This window comes from Carya illinoinensis, chromosome 11, assembly GCF_018687715.1.
Source record: "Carya illinoinensis cultivar Pawnee chromosome 11, C.illinoinensisPawnee_v1, whole genome shotgun sequence".
In the NCBI taxonomy this organism is placed as follows: domain Eukaryota; kingdom Viridiplantae; phylum Streptophyta; class Magnoliopsida; order Fagales; family Juglandaceae; genus Carya; species Carya illinoinensis.
In genome coordinates this window covers 34,554,745-34,572,753 of record NC_056762.1, presented here as the reverse complement: position 1 = coordinate 34,572,753, position 18,009 = coordinate 34,554,745, and the positions used below count along the sequence as shown (strand labels likewise).

At 37.2% G+C, this 18,009-nt stretch overlaps 1 protein-coding gene across 3 annotated transcripts in view; it reads left to right on the top strand.

The window, feature by feature from the left end:
- LOC122282056 (cellulose synthase-like protein G3) overlaps positions 1-18,009 on the top strand; it is a 47,382-nt gene that overhangs the window by 14,499 nt on the left and 14,874 nt on the right. Inside the window, exon 1 of one of the 3 annotated variants that reach the window (XM_043093983.1) lies at positions 17,165-17,872. The exons of 1 other annotated variant lie outside the window; for it this stretch is intronic. In XM_043093983.1, coding sequence (XP_042949917.1) covers positions 17,258-17,872 — 615 coding nt within the window. In that variant the 5' untranslated portion in view covers positions 17,165-17,257. Of the gene's footprint in view, positions 1-17,164; positions 17,873-18,009 lie in introns of those variants that run through there. One more of the 3 variants, XM_043093979.1, reaches the window with a different exon arrangement.

Sequence of the window (18,009 nt, the reverse complement as noted above, 5' to 3'; positions counted from 1 at the left end):
GTTCTATCAATGCACAAGATAGAAAGTCTGAGACAATCCACAATAGTGAGAAGTTTAACAAGAAGAGATTTTTATTTTTTATAATGTAGTTTGATTTATAAGATGGGCGGAGAGTACGTTGAGCTTATTCTAACGCAACTGTCCATGTTGATTTATTTTTACACGCATGTACATAATCCATTTGTTTTCAAAACTAGTAAAAGCAATATTTTGTTAAAAAAAAAAAAAAACAAGAACGAAATGATGAAAGCGCCAATTTATACTTATTTGGAGAAAATAAGCACTTTACTTCTTTCTGAAATTAGATCATGTTTAGTCCCTATTTTTCACATCTTAGATTCTATATATGGTAGTTAAGGTCCCTCTCTCCATATGTTGTTAAAGGCTTCCACCATACAAGGCAAGGACAAGCACATCATGCTGACCAATGTCAATGGTATTATGGTGGTGTCAATAGCTGTTGAACGTTATCAGAAATTATTGGTTTTTATCTTATTAACAATGCACCTCTTTAATTTATAGAATTTTAACAAATAGATATATTATTTTTAATTAAAATTCTTCAATCTGATTCAACAATCTTTTTGAAAAATTAATTTTTTTAAATAGAATCAACAATTGAATGACTACATATATAAATTCAATTTTGCATATTTTCTTTGTTTTTATCTTATTAACAATATCTCTCACCTATATTTTTCAAAAAGTAATTTCTTCAAACAGAATCAACAATCAAATGAGTATATATATAAATTCAATTTTGCATAACTTCAATCTTTTTATCTTATTCACAACCCACCTCTCTAATTTACAGAATTTTCACAAGTAGATATATTATTTTTTTATTAAAATTATTTGATCTGATTCAGCCATCTTTTTCAAAAATTACTTCATTTAAACAGAATCAACTATTGAAGGACCATATATATATATACCAAAAAGAGATGCGGAAGTAAGAGCCGAAGGGAAGAAGTGAAGCACAAAATTATTGGCAAGAATTAAACATGACAAGAAAATGTTGCGGCTCAGCCTACCAATGCATGTATGCAGTACTGAAATATAAATATGATTGCAGAAAATAAATAATAAAATAAACAATTACTGAAAATAAACAAGTTTATTAATATAAACAAGTTTAAACAAGATTGCAGAAGAATATCTGGAGAGGTTAGAGATGAGAAGAAGAGAAGCAAGGTGAGGGAGAAGAGAGTGTTAGGGACCTCAGTCTAGTCCCTAAACACTATGGTTCTCTAGATCTGCTTCACCTAACTATGACCTATGAGCCTATCCTTCTTGCTCGCCTTCTTACTTGAGTCTAGACTTGAGTGATGAGATTTGGTGAATATGGATGATGGGTGTTTGTAGTTTGTGAATTGGATCTTGGTGGGATGGTATGGTGTATGGGATGATGATGGTATGGTATGGTATGGTATGATGATGGCCGAATGGTGTGATTAGGCTATGGTAGGCGCCCCTTGGGTGGTATTATGGTAAATATGGAAGTGAGGTTAGGGTTTAAGGTTTCCTAAAATATAGGAAATCCTTATGGAGGCTAGGGTTTATGGTAGGGAATATGGAGGCACTAGATCTAGTGTAGATCTAGGACTTTATGATGAAAGAGGTTTAGATCTAGGATTATGGAAGGTATATGGATGATAATATGGTGATGGAATGATATGGAAGTGAAGGAAATATGAAGGGAATAATCCAACAAGACTAGATTTACTTGGCAAAGTAGATCTAGTGTGTTGGGATGATATGGTGCGTGTGATATAATGTTAAGTGCAAAAAGAGTAATGCAAATAACAAGTAATAACAAGATTGAAACTCAATAATGGAAAAGAGAAACAAACTTGCTCATAGATTAATAGATAAAGCAACACCCGTCCACAAACATCCAGGTGTTGATTCTCTATTTAGGATTCACACGGGTTGCACCTAAATAGCCCAAGTGCCAAGCACCGAAGGAGATCTCAAGAACAAATAAGCAATCCACAAAGGGAATTTGTCAAAAGATAATAAAAGATGGGACTAGGGTGGCCTTTATATAGACTTACAAGGGGAGAGTCCTAATGGTGCTTGAACAAGGAAATAAATCCTAGAAAGGAATTAATTCCTAGTAACACTAGCCTAAGGAATTAATTCCTAGTTGTAATAAAACAAGGAAATAATGAAATATATAAATACTAGATGATTTTATTAAAATAATAAAATGTTGATAAAATTCTGGCTTTGAGGCCCATGTGGGACCCACAGCCTTATTGGTGCTGGCCGGTGCTGAAAATGGCCCATGGCATAAGCCATGGACGCTGGCTGGTTAGCCATGGTCTGGCCACATGGCTGGTGCCATGGTTGCTGGCCTGTTGGTCTGGTCCTGCTGCATGGTTGGTGCTGATGGGCAGCATGCATGGCCTAGCATGCTGGTCATGCTGCTGGTCAGGCAGGTGGCCTCGCTGGCTGGCTGGCCTGCTGGGCGTGCTGGCCAGGCTGGTGGCCTGGCTGGTTGGCTGGGAGTGCTGGTCAGGCAGGTGGCCTGGCTGGCTGGGCGTGCTGGCTAGGCAGGTGGCTTGGTCGGCTAGGCATGCTGGCCTGCCTGCTGGACGTGCTGGCCAACAATGTTTTGAATATCGTACCGGATGCCCTACCGGTCAAGGCATTGGAATGAAATATTTCAGTACCGGTACCGTTTTGTGTACCATTTTCGGATAGTCGATATATAAAGAAATTATATATATAAATATATATATTAATGATATTTCAAAATAATAATTTATATATAAATAAATTATACATAAATACATATATCTATATAAATTATAAATAGTTTAGTCTAAATTGGGGGTAAAAAAATGAATTTGTAGTTTGAAAAAATGAAAAAAAAAAGAGACCGAAATACCGGCCAGTACAGGCTGGTATATAGGCCGGTACAGGCTGAAATATCGGCCGGTAAGACCGGTATTTGAACCGGTACGAAATATATATAATTTATGTACCGGTCCGATGACCGATACGGAATATACCGGCCGTACCGGCCGGTATGGTACGATTTTAAAAATAATGCTGGCCAGGCAAGTGGCTTGGCCATGCACGCTGGGCTGGCTGGCTGGCGTGCTGGCTTGCCTGCTGGGCGTGCTGGCTGGCCAAGCTGGGCTGGCAGACCAGCCCACTAACCTTGCCAGCATGCTGGTGCATGCTGTGCGGCACCAAGGGGAGGCCAACAGCCTCACCAGCGTGCAGAAGCATGCTGGCCGAGCTGTTGGCTGGCTGGTCCGTGGGCTTGCCATGGCATGCTGATGGCTCACCATTGGGGCTGATTAGGCATGTTAGTGAGTGTGTCGAGGCTTGTCTCGGGAAAACTTTTCTAGAGGGTCTAACATTCCCCCTCCCTTTAAGAACATCCTTGCCCTCAAGGATTAAATTTGAAAATGCCAATGCCCTCTCCTCATTCTCTCCCTTAGCCATCTCCATGGCAAAACAATGTGCCCCTCATTTGCCCAATTTTTATAACATTGATGCCTCACCCGACTTGGCCTCATTGGATGCTAAAGTTACCCATACATTCTTCTTGGACCCTAGCTTGAATTCCATGGTCCATTTGTTGTAGTCAAGCACTACCCTTCCAAGGCTCTTGAGCCATGGATTGCCCAATACAACATCAAGCTCCACCAAAGGAAGTATGTGTAAATCCGCCACTACTCTCACTCCTTGCACATTCATTTTTACTTCTTTCACTAGCCCTTCACATTTCATCTTGTCCCCACTAGCCATCTTTACCTCAAATAGCTCTATAACAATCGGATTCAACCCAACCTTGGCAACAAGGGTGGCGTTGATGAAGTTGTGTATGGAGACAATATCTACCAACAAAGGGACTTCAATTGTTTCTATCCATGCCATTACCCTCATGGAGGTATGTTTTTGGGTCCCTATCAAGGTATAAAGGTACAACTCGGCCTCCTCGTAATCTTTGTTCACTTTGGTCTCCTCTTGGTTGTTCTCTTGGTTAGAGGATTCCACAAAATAACCATCATCTTCTTCCTCACTTCTCTCATCAACCAACATGTATACTTGCCCTTATCTACATTTGTGCCCCATGCCCCATTTTTCTATACACTTAAAATAAAGGCCCTTCTTTATTCTATCTTGGACCTCTTCTCTTGAAAGCTTTTTCACTTCAAGTGGCTTAGATTTAGAAGCATTTCTTATTTCCTCATTGCCTTTCCAAGGAACAATGGTTTGCAAGGGTGTAGTAACCTTACTTCCAATTTCCTTAGATTGACGTTTCTTCATATTAGTGCTCTCTTCTAGTATCTCCGCCATCTTCATAGCTTCTTGAATCTTAGAGGTTTGCTTCAACTTAACTTCCTTGGCTATCCAAGGCTTCAACCCATCCACAAATGTGCCCACAAGGGCCTCCTCGGACCACCCTCTCACAAGAGTTTGTAGTTGCCTAAACTCTTCAATGTAACTATGCACTTTACCTTCTTGCCTCAACTTGGCAAGTTGGCCATGGTGGTTAATGGTAGGAGATGGCCCAAATTGCATGAGGAACTCTTTTTCAAAAGCCGTCCAACCTAATCTTCTCCTCTCATTCTCATATTGGTCCCGGATCTACCTCCACCACTTGCTTGCTTTTTCTTCCAAGTAAAAACATGCCGTTGACACTCTTTCTCTCCTTGGTACTTCATAAGTGTGAAAGTAGTGATCGACTTTCTCAAGCCATTCATAAGGATCCCCACCATTGAACTTAGGAAAGTCCACCTTTGGTCTCTTGGGTTCCTGGTCATAAGGCCGGTTTCCTCTTTTATCATCATGGTACTTATTATCATATCGTCGCCCATAATGTCCTCCATCTCTATCATGGTGATGACGTCTTCTCTCTTGGTGGTCTCCACGGTCGTAAGGCCTCTCCCTCTCACGAGCATATGCGGCCTCATGCTCTTCTTCTCTTTGTGGCTCTTGAAATCTCACATCTTGTGGTTCTTCTCTCACACTAGGGGATCTAGTGTGATGTAGTGGATTCAGGATCCACCTCTCAACCGCCACATGGTCATTCTCAACACGACTACCTCTTCGAAACTCACCTCTTTATGGCTCTTGCATGGACTCGGTAACACTTGTCTCAACCCCATCAACAAAGGCATCGTGCCTTGGTTCATTGGGCCGAGGTGGTGGCCCTTGGCCACGCCCTTCAGCTAGTCTCCTTTCAATTCTTTCAATGTCTTCATGCCTTTCTCTCTTCAAAATTTCAATGGCCCTTCTATTCTCTTCATTGTTCCGGTTGCTTACATTCATGGCAATCCTTAATTCGGCCAAAATAGTCATGACCTCATCAAAGACGCTATGGATCCGTGTACTTTGACCTTCTAGCACTTCAATTCGGTCCCTATGGGAACCACTTGGCCTCTCGGGCCCCGTTGTACTCTCTTGCATGGTAATGACTTCTCTTGATCTCCGAGTAAAGCAATGCTCACAATGAAATGGGCAAGACTATCAATGAAAAGAGGCAAGCCTTAATGAAATAGGCAAGCCTCTCAATGAAAGTACCAATTAATGTTAGGGACCTCGGTCTAGTCCCTAAACACTATGGTTCTCTATATCCGCTTTACCCAACTATGACCGATGAGCTTATCCTTCTTGCTCGCCTTCTTACTTGAGTCTAGACTTGAATGATGAGATTTGGTGAATATGGATGATCGGTGTTTGTGGTTTGTGAATTGGATCTTGGTGGGATGGTATGGTGTATGGGATGATGATGGTATGGTATGGTATGGTATGATGATGGCCGAATGGTGTGATTAGGCTATGGTAGGCGCCCCTTGGGTGGTATTATGGTAAATATGGAAGTGAGGCTAGGGTTTAAGGTTTCCTAAAATATAGGAAATCCTTATGGAGGCTAGGGTTTATGGTAGGGAATATGGAGGCACTAGATCTAGTATAAATCTAGGACTTTATGATGAAATGGGTTTAGATCTAGGATTATGGAAGGTATATGGATGATAAGATGGTGATGGAATGATATGGAAGTGAAGGAAATATGAAGGGAATAATCCAACAAGGCTAGATCTACTTGGCAAAGTAGATCTAGTGTTGGGATGATATGGGGCGTGTGATATAATGTTAAGTGCAAAAAGAGTAATGCAAATAGCAAGTAAATAACAAGATTGAAATTCAATAATGGAAAAGAGAAACAAACTTGCTCATAGATTGATAGATGAAGCAACACCCGTCCACAAACGTCCAGGTGTTGATTCTCTATTTGGGATTCACACGGGTTGCACCCAAATAGCCCAAGTGCCAAGCACTGAAGGAGATCTCAAGAACAAATTAGCCAACCACAAAGGAAATTTGTCAAAAGATAATGAAATATGAGACTAAGGTGGCCTTTATATAGGCTTACAAGGGGAGAGTCCTAATGGTGCTTGAACAAGGAAATAAATTCTAGAAAGGAATTAATTCCTAGTTGTACTAAAACAAGGAAATAATGAAATATATAAATACTAGATGATTTTATTAAAATAATAAAATGTTGATAAAATTCTGGCTGTGGGGCCCATGTGGGACCCACGACCTTATTGGTGCTGGCCGGTGCTGAAAATGGCCCATGGCATGAGCCATGGGCACTGGCTGGTTAGCCATGGTCTGGCCACATGGCTAGTGCCATGGTTGCTGGCCGGTTGGTCTGGTCTTGCTGCATGGCTGGTGCTGATGTGCAGCATGCATGGCTTAGCATGGCCTGCATGCTGGTCATGCTGCTGGCCAGTCAGGTGGCTTGGCTGGCTGGTTGGCCTGCTGGGCCTGTTGGCCAGGCTGGTGGCCTGGTTGGTTGGCTGGGCGTGTTGGTCAGGCAAGTGGCCTGGCTAGCTAGGCGTGCTGGCCAGGCAGGTGGCTTGGCCGACTGGGCATGCTGGCCTGCTTGCTGGACGTGCAGGCCAGGCAGGTGGCCTGGCCATGCACCCTAGCCTGGCGTGCTGGCTGGTCGAGCTAGGTTGGCAGACCAACCCACTAACCTCGCCAGCATGCTGGTGCATGCTGTGCGGCACCAAGGGGGGGCCAACAGCCTCACGAGCATACTGAAGCATGCTGGCCGAGCTGATGGCTGGCTGGTCTGTGGGCTTGCCATGGCATGGGCCATGGCATGCTGATGGCTCACCATGGGGGCTAAATAGGCATGTTAGTGAGTGTGTCGAGACTTGTCCCGGGGTAACTTTTCTAGAGGGTTTAACAGAGAGACTCTGGGCGTAGTACCTAGAGTTGAGGAAGAAGCTCTAAAAAAAGTTGTGCCTCATGCTGAAGCCAGACTTTCCTTTTATAGAGCAAGGAAGCACTGTATACAATCATTAAAGTAGAGATACAGTGAAAGTAAAAGTAGATGGTACTGTACACAATCTTGAGTAGAGGTACACAATCTTGAGTAGAGGTACAGTAAACATGTTGCTCGTGATTCAACAATGTATTCAATCCTATGAATCAAGGTAGTTGTCTGTCAGCTGAATAATGGCGGATCAGTCATCAGATAGTCTTGGAGTGTCTTCTGAATCATGTCCAAATGTGTTACTGTAGGAGGCTTCTAATTCTGGGTTAGAGCTATCTTCCTTCAGCGACTGTTGGAGTAGGTGAATTAAATCCTTCTTTGTTAGTCCTGTGGGGACATTCTTCTTCTTGGACTTTGAGGATTGAACATACTTCTGGGAAGAAGAAATATTTGCTTTCTTCTTTGAAGTGGTCGAGCTGGTTGGTGCCTGGATTAATGGATATTCAGGCGTTGATCGGTCAATAGTAGGAAAGTCTTCAGAGTTTTTCAGATTAAGGGTAGTCTGACCAAACTCTTTAGAAATAGTATTGATCATGTTTGCCATATGAGGAAACCTGTCCCACCATTTAACGAAGGCAAACCTATGTAATAGATCACCATTTTTCTCATAAGATCATTTCAGGATCCATGGAGGTTTGAATCTTTTACTAAAATGAATGCAATATGGAAATTTAGCCTCATATGCATCCAACTTTGGAGAGATTGCTTGAATAAAGGATTTGTAGGCACGTTAGAGTTCCTTTGAGAAAATGTTAGGAATGAGTCTAAATTGGTGCCACCATTTATTGAACCATAGTAGAATTTTTCCTCTAAAATTCTTATCAAAGTTAAAAAATCATGAATGTAACATATCTGATGTCTAGAAAAGCATGAACCTGAACCAGGCATCAATGTAGTCATAATAATTATAAGCAATTTCTGAGTCACAGAGTTTTTTGGAAATAGAGGGGTGTGTACCCCAATCTTCTTCAATGATGAATCTGAGAATATAAGCAGTATGATAAATCAATTTGGAATCATCTGTTTTATCATAAATGGGTTTAATGGCTAAGGAATCAGTGTGGATTAGAATACTAGAATAAAACTGGAGATTTTTAGCTGGATTCTTCATGATCCAGTGGAAATTGGGGGGAAAATAGCGGGTAGCTATCTTGTAGGATCCGTGTCTATGGACCGATTGGATTCAATGTAGAATAAGTTCCAAGAGTACATCTTTTTAATGTACTGGGTTTTTGGAGCAAGGAGGAATAATTGACCAGGCTTTGCTATTGCTGAAGCAACAGGTTTGGCATATGGATCATATGGAGTTGAAACATTTGAAGTAAAAGAAGCAGGTTGTGATATACTACCCAAGGTAGTAAATTGGTTGGCAACGTCCACAGGAGCTGTCGATTTGGTTGAAATAGGTTATGGTTGAGCAGGGATAATTTGTTTTCCTTTATCTCATTTTTTGCTTATGGTTGCTGCAAGAATTCACGAGTAAGGAAATCAGGAATAGAGTTATCAGAACCTTTAATATACTCAATACCAAAATAAAAAATACTTAAAATAGCTTGCCATCTGGCAAAAATATGTTTAGATGCAATGTTTTGAACATCTTATTCTAATACATATTTAGCACTCATGCAGTCAATGCGCAGTAGGAATTTCTTATTTAATAAATCACTTTGAAATTTTGATATGCATAATACTATAGCAAGTATTTCTTTTTTAATAGTATTATAATTATGCTATGCAGGGTTCCAGACTCCAAAATGGAAACGAATAATCTGTTCAGAAAAGTCTGGTGAAACTTTTTGTTTTAGAATGCCACCATAACCAATGTCTGAGGCATCTGTTTCCACTATTTTGAATGAATCAGGAGTAGGGATGCCAAGGCATGGTAGAGTTTTGACATATGCCTTCATCTACTTAATAAGATTGGTATGAATATCTGTCCAAACAGGAGGATTAGTGTGCAAAAGATCAAACAATGGTTTACATTGTTTTCTCATGTTTTGATAGAATTCAGCAACATAATTGAGAGAACCAAGAAATCTTTGTAATTGATTTTTATCAGTGATAATATCAGGAAATTTGTCAGCAAATTCTATAGCCCGATTGATGGGTCTAATTTTACTTTTTGAAATATCATAACCAAGGAAACGGATCTGAATAAATTGATTTTCTTTGCAGAAACAACAAGACCATTTAATCTGATAATATCAAGAAATGATTGCAAATGTTTCCAGTGTTCATCAATGAATTTGGAGAATATGAGAACGTCATCGATATATACTATGGTAAAATGGGTGAAGCCATTGAAAATGTCATTCATGATATTTTGAAATTCACTAGGGGCATTTTTTAAGGCAAAGGGCATCACGTTCCACTCATAGTGACCAAGGGGAGTAGTGAAAGCATATCTGATTCACAGATCTGGATTTGCCAAAACCCTTATTTAAGGTCGAATTTGGAGAAGACTATGGCATCATTCAATCTCAGAATCAAGTCATTTTTGTTGGGGATGGATACCTGATCCACTCTAAGACTTTATTCAGAGGCTTGTAATTGATTACTAGGCGGGGAGTCCCTCTCTCTATTTCTACATTTTTCTGGACATAGAAAGCAGCACAAGACCAAGGAGACTTACTAGGTCTAATAATATTTTTAGCAAGCAAATCTTTGATTTCTTGTTTATAGAATTTTAAAGTTGCACTATTCATCTGAATAGGGCAAGCTTTAGTGGGAATGTTTTTTTCAGAGAAATCCTTAACATAAAGAAGAGAAACAACATATTTTTTCCTATGCCAAAAAGCATTAGGAAGATCAGAACAAACATCAGAGATTAATCGTTGATTAAAGTCAGCAATTTTTTATTGAAGTAAAGGATTAAACAAATGTTCGGAGATCTTTTTGTATTTGATTTCCTGTTTGAGGGAATTCAAATGCTGATTCTTTGCTGAAAGCAAAGATTTCAAGCTTTTATTAGTGTCGATTTCAAATTTTGAAACAAATGTAAACTTCACTTTCTGTCCAAAAGGATCAGGAGTGATACCATCTTTGTTAGAAATGAAAGGATACAAAGAAGAAATAAAAGGAATTCCTAAAATGACTTTATCAGACATGTTTCAGACTAAAACAGAAGGAATTTTAAAACAAACATTATCTTGACAAACATGAGCATTACTTAGCTCATAATTGATCTTCATCCTAGATTTGTTTGTTGCTGATAATCTTTTGGTAGATTTTTCATAATATCTACTGGGAACCAATCCTTCTTGGATACAATTCATATTTGACCCGGAGTTAATCATGGCAATAACAGAGAATTTAAAATCATGAGCAATAACAATGTTAACCTTTGAAAACCACTTAGGGGGAATAGAATGACGGATTAAAGTAATCTGATTTTCTGAAGATTTCTCTTGAGCTTTCTCAAAACTAGAAGGTTGCTCATCGTCAAAAGGGATATCATGATCAAAATGTTTGTCAATTTTAACACATAAAAGCTCTTGCTGTAAAACTGAGTTTGAATCCTTGAGTTTAATAATCTCTTTTTTGATAAGATTAACTTCATTTTGTAAATCATGGATGGAAACTTCTTTAGATTTTTTCTTCTGAAACCTTTCTAAAGTTTCTTGAAAATTGATCATTTGTTTAGGAAGCTGTGACTCAAGATGAGTCAGTGTCTTCTTGAGCTTAAGAAGGTATTCTTGTTTAAGTTCTAGATTTTGAATTTGCGAAATCATAGTTAATAAAAGATTTTCTTGTTCTTCACCTTTGGATAAAACATTAATTATTTTTCCTGTAGGTTTACAACAAGAATCAGTATAGTTACAACCAAGCTTAATAGTGGGAGAATCAGAGGATCCAGATTCTGAGTGATACTCTGAATCACTAGAGCTGAACTCATTCATGTCAGAGGAAGAAGCTTTCATTTCCAGGAGTTGGAATAATTCTTCTTGATCAATGACACTAATATTCAACGCATAAGCTTATTTTTGAGCTTGTTGGGTTTCTGGGTGCATTTATTAGCAAAATGTCCCTTCTTCCCACAATTGAAATACTTTCCTTTTGAAGTATTTTGAAAGTTCTTCTTTTTAGAAAAATATTTCTTGTTAGGTGATTTTTTGTAAAAATCATCACGGGATTTTCTCCTGTAACCGCCACGAGGTTTGGTAAACTGTTTAAACTGTCTGGGTTTTCGTCTAGAAGGAGCAATAGGAGGAAGGCCAAATTGTTCACAAAATGTTCCAATTTCGTATTTGACTTTCTTACTATTTTTTAACTGTTGACGAAGCATCCGTTGATCATTGCATATACTAATACCAAGCTTCTTAATTATATTGAAAATATCACCATAAGTGAAATTATCGTAATTAAGAAATCTTGAGATATCAGTAAGTTCATCTTTGACTTTGAGAGCAAAAAGATGGGGTAGACCATCGATGGTATGGCTTTTGACTGTCGTCACGAAGCATTACTCTGGAGGTAAAAACATCTTGATACCATCTGTAGTCAGATATCTAACGGCATCGCAAATTATTCAAATAATCAGAAACATGATTTGTGATATTAGAAGGAGTACCAATAAAATGCTTAATAATAGTATAGATTAAGGTGTTAACACCATCAAAAGGAGTAGAGTCAATAGAAGGATCAAAAACAGGAAGTCCATTGTCATCCTTTTTTACAGCATGTTGGATTCCTTCTCTGGTCTCCGGTAGGAGGTGTTTATCCTACCAATTACGGATCATTCCAGTAAAATCAGTAGTTAAAATAACAACAATGTCAGGTTCTCTAATATTATTATTAATGTAAGCACTTGCAACTAAAGACATTTTACTCATGGTATTTAATATTTCTTGTTTAGACATACCATCAATATTCCATTCGTAAGTTTTATCAGCTGAATAAGAAGACTGGGATTGAAAGATTTTTTCTTCGAATTGTAAATCAGGAGGGTTGGTTTAGAATACCAATTTCTAGTAAAACTCATTGGATTGAGTTTGGATTCAAGACCAATGAGGTGTAAGTCATTTCCTTGAAAATTCCTTTCAAGTAAATCAATGTTTCTCACAGTTGAAGAGTCGATTTTGGATGAATCTTCATCTGTGGTTTGAACAAAATCGTCTTCTTTCTCCTTGTTGGTTAAAGCATTAGTAGAATGCTTTTCAGTCTTACTAAAGGAAGGTTTTTCAATCTTAATCTTTTTGAGCATTTGGTTGATTTTCTCAAGAGTCTGGGCCTGTTTTGTTTCAGGGTCAAAGATTGGCCTTTTCTCTGGTAAAATAATCAAAAGTTTTTTAATAGACTGTGAAACAGGTTTTGAAGTTTGGATAGAAATTGGATTTTCTATCTTTTCTTCAATTTTATCCAGTTGCTGTCCTATGGTTTGGAGATAAGTATTGGAAAAATTATTCTATTGAATAATCTTTTTTGTCTCAGACAAAATTGTGTTAATCTCTTGATCATTAGACTCTGCATTGGACGCTTTAAAAGGTAAAGTAGTTAAATCAACACCTAAATGAGAAATAACAATTGCCTCTGAAGGAAGATGCCTAGACTTAACTGTAGTTCTTCCTTCTTCCTTGACAAAATCAGTTTTTAAAACATTCAGACTATTTTTTGAAACATAGTAATTTTCAAGGAAATCAAAGAAAAGAATATATTTTTGATTGGCATACATAGTTTCTTTCCATTTGCATTTAACACGTGATTTTTCAAGATCAGAAAAAGTCACATGATAAGTTATATATATATATTCAATTTTCCACGTTTTCTATGTTTTTATCTTATTAACAACCCACCTCTGTAATTTTCAAAATTTTCACGAGTAGATATATTATTTTTTATTAAAATTCTTTGATCTGATTCATCTAACTTTTTAAAAACTAATTTCTTTGAAAATCAAATATTGAAGGACTATATATAAATTCAATATTGCATATTTTCTATTTGATTAACAATCCACTTCTCTAATTTACAGAATTTTCACAAGTAGATATATTATTTTTTTTTATCAAAATTCTTTGATCTAATTCACTTATTTTTTCAATAAGTGATTTCTTTAAAGATAATCAACCTATAGTGAATATAGGTTAATCGCTTAGTCAGGAAAAAACACTATGAAAAAGGAAAAACCTAAATAGAAGCTAAATTTATGTGTTTTTCTTTTAGTAAGGTAAAACCCATTAACCCAAAGATGTTGATTAAATGAGTTTCATTTTGTAGCTGTTTGGGACGTTAAAGCCCAGCCCAAGTGTGTGAGTCCATAATTCTAATTTTACTAGTTTGAAAATAGCATATATACTTTTAGGTAGGCCTGCAACCCGACCAGCCCAAACCGGGTTTGGGTCCGAACCGACCCAAAAAGGAGCATACAAGACAGAATGATGAATTGACCCGATCTGAATAAAACCAAATCGGGTCGAACTCGTATGACCCGACATTTCCCCCAAGAAGCCATTTCAATCTCTCTATTCTCTCTCTCTCTCTCTCTCTCTCTCTCTCTCTCTCTCTCTCTCTCTCTCTCTCTCTCTCTCTCTCTCTCTCTGTGTGTGTGTGTTACTTGGCAGTGTAGATCAATGGCAGTTTTGCTGCACCACCCAGGTCAGCCGTGCCTCCTCCATGTCGGCCAACCACCGTCTTGTTCCCCTCTCAGCATAACACCGTCTTTTCTCTAGAGTTTTTGTCACCGTCGCCGACCTCTCTCCCTGTGTCTCTGTTTCTTGGCCATGTAGATCAACGACAGTTTCGCCACACCACCCAGGTCAGCCGTGCATCCTCCATGTCGGCCAACCACCGGCTTGTTCCCCTCTCGGCATAACACTGTTTTTCCTCTAGAGTTTTTGTCGCCGTTGTCGACCTTGGTTTGACTGCCTGGAACGAGAGTCTCGTGCCTCGTCTTCCCCACAGTGTCCTCTGCTGCCTTGGGTAAGCTTCTACCACTGCCCCAAACTTTTCCGCTGCCGCTGCCTTAACTCGATCTAATTCGACTCAGAGAAAAAAGAGTGAAGAGTGATTATCTGTAATGGTTTTGAGTCGGTGTCGTCCGAAATTGGTCAGATTGGGTGGTTGTCGAAACCGACATGTACTCAACTCGACGTTAGCGGGTTCGATCCAATCAGTTTGTGCGGGTAGTGCGGCCCAGCGGGTATCTTGCACAGACCTACTTTTAGGTTTGGTTACACAGTTAATATAATATGAGATAAAATATTTTACATTATAGTAAAATTTTTAAGTTAAGATGAGATAATTTATAAAAAAAAAGTGTGTATTTAAATAGTGAGATGAGATAAGATAATTTTAATTTTTTGAGATTTTATAAAAGCGTAGATCCTACTAATTATTGAAAATTATTTAATAATTATTTGGTAATAGTTATAAATATATTAATAAAAAGTAATATTTATGAGTAATTAAAAAATTCACCATAAATAAATTTAAATCCAAAATAATTTTTTTGTTATTGGCCGAAATTACTTATATTCCTAAAAGTTAAAATTTCTTTGTTAAAAGATATTGTTCTAATTATAACCTATTTATTTTTCTAAATACAGGAAATTCGTAATTTTTTATATTAGAATAATTTTGATCAGCGTAATAGATAATTATATGTATTAAAAGTATAGTAGATATTTTTGAGAAATGGGAAGTAAAAAAAAAAAATTAAAATGGTACTGAAAAATGCATGAGGGAAAAAAATAAAATAAAATTGTATTTATTAAAATGGTATTGGGTCTATTTTACTACAATATGCATTTGTGCATTCCTGCTCAGCCATGCTTTCTGAGCCTATACTCATCAGAAATTAAAACCCGACCATAAAAGTTTCATTTTGGTGTTGTGGCCGACAGTTAGGCCGAAAGTTATTGTTCTAATTATATAATTGTATATATTAAAAGTGGATTCCTAACCCAGCCCGTGCGTCGTAAGGCCCATAAAGCTCATCAGAAATAAAAACCCGGTCATAAAAATTTCATTTTAAACGACACCGTTTGTTGTAAGGATTGAAAATTTGTGATGTCTATTCTCAATTATTGCCTTTGATTTATCACATTTAATTATTTCAATTTATAAATATATTTTAATGCAAGAATAATGGTAGGCACATTTCTTCCCACATGATTATTTAGACCACCAACGCTCCATGTGATTATCGCGTATTATCTTCGACGTTATTAGGGTAAAGTTGTCAATAAATTTGTCAATTTGTATCTATCACTTTCTTATAATCTCATATGAGTGTGACCGAGTCTAAAGCTAGCTTGATCCAAACCCCACGATCAAATTAACTTTACCACGATTTGTAAGCGCATTGGTTGCGTGCTACCTGTACCAATGTACTTCCACTCATCATTAAAAAGGCAATGCCAATAAAAACAAAAAATTGGGGAAAAATAATTTTTAAAAATAAAAAATTGAAGAGCTCCCAACTTTTTCTCCCAAGCGTCTGGTCCTATTGCCTTGAACTGTTCAACGCCATATTCTCCCATTCTACACGGCAGTACAAAGTCTTGAAACTGTTGCCTTTTAAAAAAGAGTCGTGCAAGTGTTTATCACAATAATAATAATAATAATATATTAAGTTGTATACAATAAAAAAAAGTTGTCATATTTTTAAAAATATATATTTTAATCATAAAAGTTTATATAATTATAAAATCATATGACTTAATATGATATGTTAGATTGTAAAATTATTTTTTATTATAAAATAAATTATATAAAATTATATTAATTTATAAATTTATTTTATATAATATTTTTATTGATATAACAGTTATCTTTTCGGAATTATCCAAAACATCATGAAAGGGGCTGTGACTACTCTTTACCGTGTCCCGCGATAAAATTCAAAAAATTTTGAATCCATTGTCATTCTTTGAACATAGGCTCCAATTTTCTCTCCACGTGCATGTGAATTGTAATGTAATGTACCCCACAAAATTATATATTTAATGATCTATCTTTTTCTTTTAGGATTACATTATATAACCTGAATGATTTTTGTTTTAAATATAAATTTTTATAGCTGACACGTCAGTAAAGTTATAAATAAATAGAATTTTTCTTATTTAAAATAGCGAGAGAAAGAAAGTGAAAGCCGAAAGCTAAAACCAGGGAAATTCAGAAAGTGAAAGCCAAAAGCTAAAACCAGAGAAATTCCAGCCAAAAGCTAAAACCAAAGAAATTCCAACGAGGCAGTGAACTGAGCTTGGATCAACGGCTCGTGACTCTAACAATATCGCTTTGACCAGCGTACTTCAATCCAAAACGGCTTGAACTGTGGCTACGACGTCGTCTCATAATAAAAAGTACTCCGCTCTCCAAAGTGGACCTTATGGAATGCATGTTGTAAAGAAAGCCGAACAAATAAATTGATTAAAGTCTAAACAAGTCTGATTCTTTTTCATAAAATGTTTTATTTCATTTCATCTCATCTATTTTAATGGTTATAATTTTTTTAAATTTTTATAAAAAATAAAATAAATAATTAAATATTTTCAAATCTCAGTATAAGAATAATATTAAAATAATATATTGTAATAATATTTAAACACTAATATTTAAATACTAATATTAAACTCCAAAAACTTTATCCCTCTACGTGCTGATGATTTTTTTATTATTAAACACTAATATTTAGAAGATGATATTGACAAATCATGATTAATATCTTGATTTTATCATTATAAAAAATTGCATTGTTTATAAGAAATGTTAAAGCAACTAACAAGGTTCCTCACTAATTGCATTGTCTTTTTCAAAGTTCTGTGAACGTTGAAAGATCGTATACGTACTCTCCTTTTCATCAAAGAGTTTTTATTTAAAAAATAAACGTATAAATTAAGCCCCCGGTTCATAATTTGTAGTGTTTGAAAATAGGCCTATAAATTAAGCCCTGGTTTATCCTTACCGTCACTTCTCTAGAACTGCTGTACACCACCAAAAGACATGGATCAGAGCCTGAGTACCTCTCCCGCGCGCGCTCCTCTCCTTCACAGGCTTAGACACGCACGCCGCACAGCCTTCAACCGCATGTTTGCGGCAGTCTACTTTTGTGCCATCTTAGTGCTGCTCTATCGCCATGCACTCAAGCTCATCCACTCCACCACCTACGCGTCCTTCCTCATCTCCCTCTCCTTCCTCGTCTCCGACACTTTCCTTGCTTTCTTGTGGCTCACTCGTCAGTGTTTTCTCATGACGATCGTTTACCGTGATGAATATCCTGAAAATCTCTATAAGGCACTACTTTTAGAAAAATCTTCTTCAGACTTTCCAGCGTTGGACGTGTTTATATGCACTACTGATCCATACAAGGAGCCACCGATGAGGCTGGTGAGCGCAGCCTTATCGGTCATGGCTTATGACTATCCGACAGAGAGGATTTCGGTTTATGTATCGGATGATGGGGGATCGCAGGTTACACTCTTTGCTTGCATGGAAGCTGCAAAATTTGCATATCACTGGTTACCATTCTGCAAGAAGAATAATATAATAGAGAGGAGTCCAGAAGCTTATTTTGCAACAAATCACTCTTCATGGTTCTTTGATACAGTGGAGATTCAGGTAATATTGAGTAATTAAATATTTACTAAATATGATAAATTGTGAATAGATTGTAAGGTCTTGTTTAAATAATGAGTTGGAAGCCTTGGAAAAAAAAAAAAAAAACTAACCAATGACAAATGACATATGACAATTAT